The 4,331-nt window shown below is 35.7% G+C and overlaps 1 protein-coding gene across 2 annotated transcripts in view; it reads left to right on the forward strand.

The window, feature by feature from the left end:
• Positions 1–4,331, forward strand: part of Cdkl5 (cyclin dependent kinase like 5) — a 217,009-nt gene that overhangs the window by 154,907 nt on the left and 57,771 nt on the right. For both annotated transcript variants that reach the window (XM_050164371.1, XM_050164372.1), the window contains exon 11: positions 1,244–1,324. In XM_050164371.1, coding sequence (XP_050020328.1) covers positions 1,244–1,324 — 81 coding nt within the window. The remainder of the gene's footprint in view (positions 1–1,243; positions 1,325–4,331) is intronic.

Raw genomic sequence — 4,331 nt, forward strand, 5'->3', positions numbered from 1 at the left:
GTTCTTGTCAAATAGATCTTTCACTTCCTTGGTCAGGGTTACCCCAAGATATTTTATGCTTTTTGTGGCTATCGTGAAAGGTGATGCTTCTCTGATTTCCCTCTCTGTTTCTTTATCCTTAGTGTATAGGAAGGCAACTGATTTTTTTGGAGTTGATCTTGTATCCTGCCACATTATTAAAGGTGTTTATCAGCTGTAGGAGTTCTTTGGTTGAGTTTTTGGGGTCGCTTATGTATACTATCATATCATCTGCAAATAACAAAAGCTTAACTTCTTCCTTTCCAATACGAATCCCCTTGATCCCCTTATGTTGTCTTATTGCTATTGCTAGAACTTCAAGCACTGCATAAATATTTCTTAATATTTTGTTTGATGTTACCTTTCATTCAGCTTGTTTAAGGATTTCTGCACCTTGAAATGTTCCTATGTTGGTATCAAGGAATTATGTATTACAAGCGAACTATTTCTCAACATTTGGAAGCTTGGGTTCTGCCAGTGTCTTACTCAATGCTTCAATACCACTCAAGATATTGCCGAGTGAAAATTGGTAGAAGAAAGTGTACAACATCAAAATAAGCTTCAACATCTCTTACTTTATTTAGAAATTAATTTGTTGATCTAGGTGTCTATATTTACCCCTTTAGAACTTTAAAGTAAGATTTTTTTAAATAGATCATTAGAAGAGTATATTAAAAACAATAATAGGACATGTGCCTAAATTTACAATTTCAAAATGAGCTTTTCAGGTTCTGGTCTCTTGCTGCCTTTTTTCCTTTCTTATGTCTCCATTTTCAGGAGTAAATTACATATTCTTGTGGAAAAACCAAGACATCTTTATATGATATCATATCATGGCCCTTCTGTTAGTTCTCCAGTCTGTCAGTATTGAGAACTGTCTGTTTCAACAGACAGTTTGTCTATAAATTGTTTTAGAAGCAAGCTGTATAAGCAGACAGAATTCTATTAAATATACAGCCAAGACTTTTATTCTCTTTGCGAGCTTCAATATTATCTATCTAGCTTTAGATATCACCTGTAAGTTTTCCTAGTGTTTAATATTTGGCCCTATTAATGCATATCTAAAATATATAGACACGAAAAGTAATATAACAAATAGTAATTTGACTTGGATTGACACTAGGGTAATGACTTCCATCCAACTGCTGCCTTGTGTAACCCCCAAAAATGTCTGTACACATACCCTTCCCCAAATGCTAACATCCATGCTGTGTTGTCCTTACAGTTTCCGGCTGTTAACCATCCTCAGTCATTAGAGAGAAGGTACCTTGGAATCTTAAATAGTGTTTTACTTGACCTCATGAAGGTAAGAAAAGTCAATTTTTCTATAAAAAGAAGTCCTTTGGTCGTCTGCCTACTTGGGACCATAGCCTACTTTTATGAATTAAATGTTTTGTTAGTAGATGATTAATGGGGAGTATGTCGTTTAAAAGGCATGTAATTTGTTTATAATTGCAACAGGAATCTGGTGTTGTCTCAGTCCATCCAGAGAGGAGCATGTAATCCCTAAATTACTTTCCTAAAATGGGCAGAATAATGAAAATCTGTTGGCACTCAAGAGCTACTCACGCTTACATTTTAAAACAACTCGTAAAGTGAATTTTGTAAGACAAAAGATTTTACAATTATTTGTACAGAACATTGAAGGCTACTCATGGTTTATGCAGATTTAATCAGTGATTCTAATTCTGGTTGTTGGGTTTTTTTTTTTCCCCTCTGACTGGGCCTCTTCTCACCTAGGTAGATTGCTCTTCCTGGTTTTCTTTAGATATATCAGGATCACTACTACCATCATGACCTGAACGTTCCTCCTTGTCTAAAGACATCCTACTCCAGACTACTAAAAGCATCCTCAAATTTTTAAGATTTATTTTATTTTATTTTATTATGTGTGTATGTGTTTTGTCTGCATGTCATGCAGTGTCTGCAGAGGTCCAAAGGAGGCAGCAGCTCTCCTGGGCCTGGAGTTACAAGCTGTTGGGAGTTGCCATGTGGGTGCTGGGAATCAAACCTCTGGAAGAGGAGCCAGTGCTCTTAACCACTGAGCCACCTCTCCAGCCCCAAAGTTATTTATTAAAGATTTTCTTACTGGGCATAGTAGCACATGCTTGTAGTCTCAGAATTTGGAAGGCTGAGACAGGAAGACCTCTCTCTAAGTTTGAGGCTAGCTTGAGTTACAAAGACTCTGTCCCAAAAAATGAGCAAGCAAAGATTTTTCCACCTCGGCCAACAGTGGTCTCTTAAGTTTCTTAAGCTATTTTTCAAGTTTTTGTTTCAGGCAGTAAATGTACAGGCAAACATTGATTGTTTCAGAATAGAGCGTCACTGCTTGATTATGAGTCCGTTTTGTTTTATGCCCGTCTGTTCAGCTGTCAAAATATGGAGGCTCTACTGTGTGCAGGAACTTCAAGCTCAACAAGTCACTGAGCTGTGTTCTTAGAACTTGGCTGTGTTTTAGGGTATGTTCACCTCTGTCCCAAGGAACAGTGTGAGTAGGTGTGGGGGCAGATGTGGAGAAGGGGCTCTCTGGCGTTAGGGAGAGGCCATATACCACATAATGTTTCTAGAGATACATAGTGTTCATTAACCCATGGAGGAGTTCAGAAATCTCACAGTAAAGCATTTCTGTCTTAACATTTTCCAAATTTAATTAAATACCAAGTACCGTGTTCTAGGAAACTGTAATAAAGCACTGATGTTATTAACACAGATTGAGAACTGCTGTATTTTTCTAGTGAACCCTCAACACTCGTTCAATTTAATTAGACAAATTATTAGGTAAATCAGTTGGATTTTGCCAATACTTTATTTCATGTAGCCAATACTTGTTAATTTGGGCCTTACTCGGTAACTTTTAAAATATAAATAGAACAGAATAGAAAAAGATTGAATTAAGTACAATCTTTTGTCTCTTTTTTTTCTTTAGTTAAAGCTGTAATGATGATTAGTGAGAAAAAGAAGCCATGAATTTGAAGGAGAGTGGAGAAGGGTTTGGAGGGATGAAAGGGCTTGGAAAGCAAACATTCTAATTCCTATCATTTAATATGTTTTTGTTACTGCTTTCTAAAAGTAAGCAAGTACTTTTATTGAAATACAAATTCAGGGGCCTGAAGAGATGGCTCAGTTCACTGACTACTCTTCCTGAGGACCTAGGTTCAGTTTCCAGCATTCACATGGTAGCTCACAACCACTTTTAACTTCAGTTCTGGGGGATCAGAGGCCCCCTTCTGACCAGGGTAGGCACTATATGAATAAGTGTGCAGACATATATTCATGCAAAACACACATACACGGGCACATACACATGCACAGACACATGAACTGCACATTTGAATATATTCAAATTATGTCTACATCTCTGAGATTTTATAAATGTAAGCATATTTTTGTTACCTTACCTGTATTAAGACATTCAAAACTTAGTCAATGTCCAAGAAACCTCCTTTGGATCTTTCCTAGGTCTTAGCCCATTCTACCTCCTTCAGAAGCCATCATTTTGATTTCTGTCACTGATTAATATTGCCTAATTATTATTAAATTATATATACACACACACATATCACCATTCCTTTTACCTATTTTTGAAGATTTTAAAAGTGAAAAGCCTCCATTGTCCTTTCTGTCAGTCTCTTTTGCTGCTCCCTAAATGTATGCTAATTGTGTCCAAATCTAATAATTAAAATGTTTATCTCATCTGCTATTTTAGTAAAGATACAATCACTAGAATTAATGCACACCCATACCCCTAATAGTTTTAAAAATAGCTACAATAATTATATTTGCTTTAGTTTTAAAAAATGATGATGCCTCCCCCAATACATGCTCAATTTTTTAAACTGTTAGCTAAGTAAATTTCATACTATGCTTATCAGGTCTTCATGCTTTAAAGTAATTGTATTCGTAGCATATGAAAATAGTTTTGTCTGTACAGTAACTTCTACAGGATGTCAAATAAGTTAAAATAGCACCGACTCTTCTGAAAGGTCATAGGTGTTTTGAATTTAGAAAGACTTCTTGGGGGCTGATTTTTCTTTTTAATGAGATCTTATATTTGAAACCATTTTAATGGTAGCTGTTAGAAATACGAGTTTAAACTATCATAGTTTGTGTTCTGTAATAAGGGAGAAAAACAGAAATGAGACAAGTTTGCCACTTGCATGTAATTAGTGGTTGAGTTTCAATAATTAGAATCTTTGTATCAAAATGAATATGTCAGAATCTGGTAGGACCAGAATTAAAATGTATGTGGTGTAATGTTAAAACTGAAGTCTGGCTTATTGGGAGCAAATTTGCTCTCACTAGTTATATATATA

Source organism: Alexandromys fortis, unplaced genomic scaffold (genome assembly GCF_014885135.2).
Source record: "Alexandromys fortis isolate MF-2015 unplaced genomic scaffold, M_Fortis_MF-2015_v1.1 scaffold_147, whole genome shotgun sequence".
NCBI classification, from domain to species: domain Eukaryota; kingdom Metazoa; phylum Chordata; class Mammalia; order Rodentia; family Cricetidae; genus Alexandromys; species Alexandromys fortis.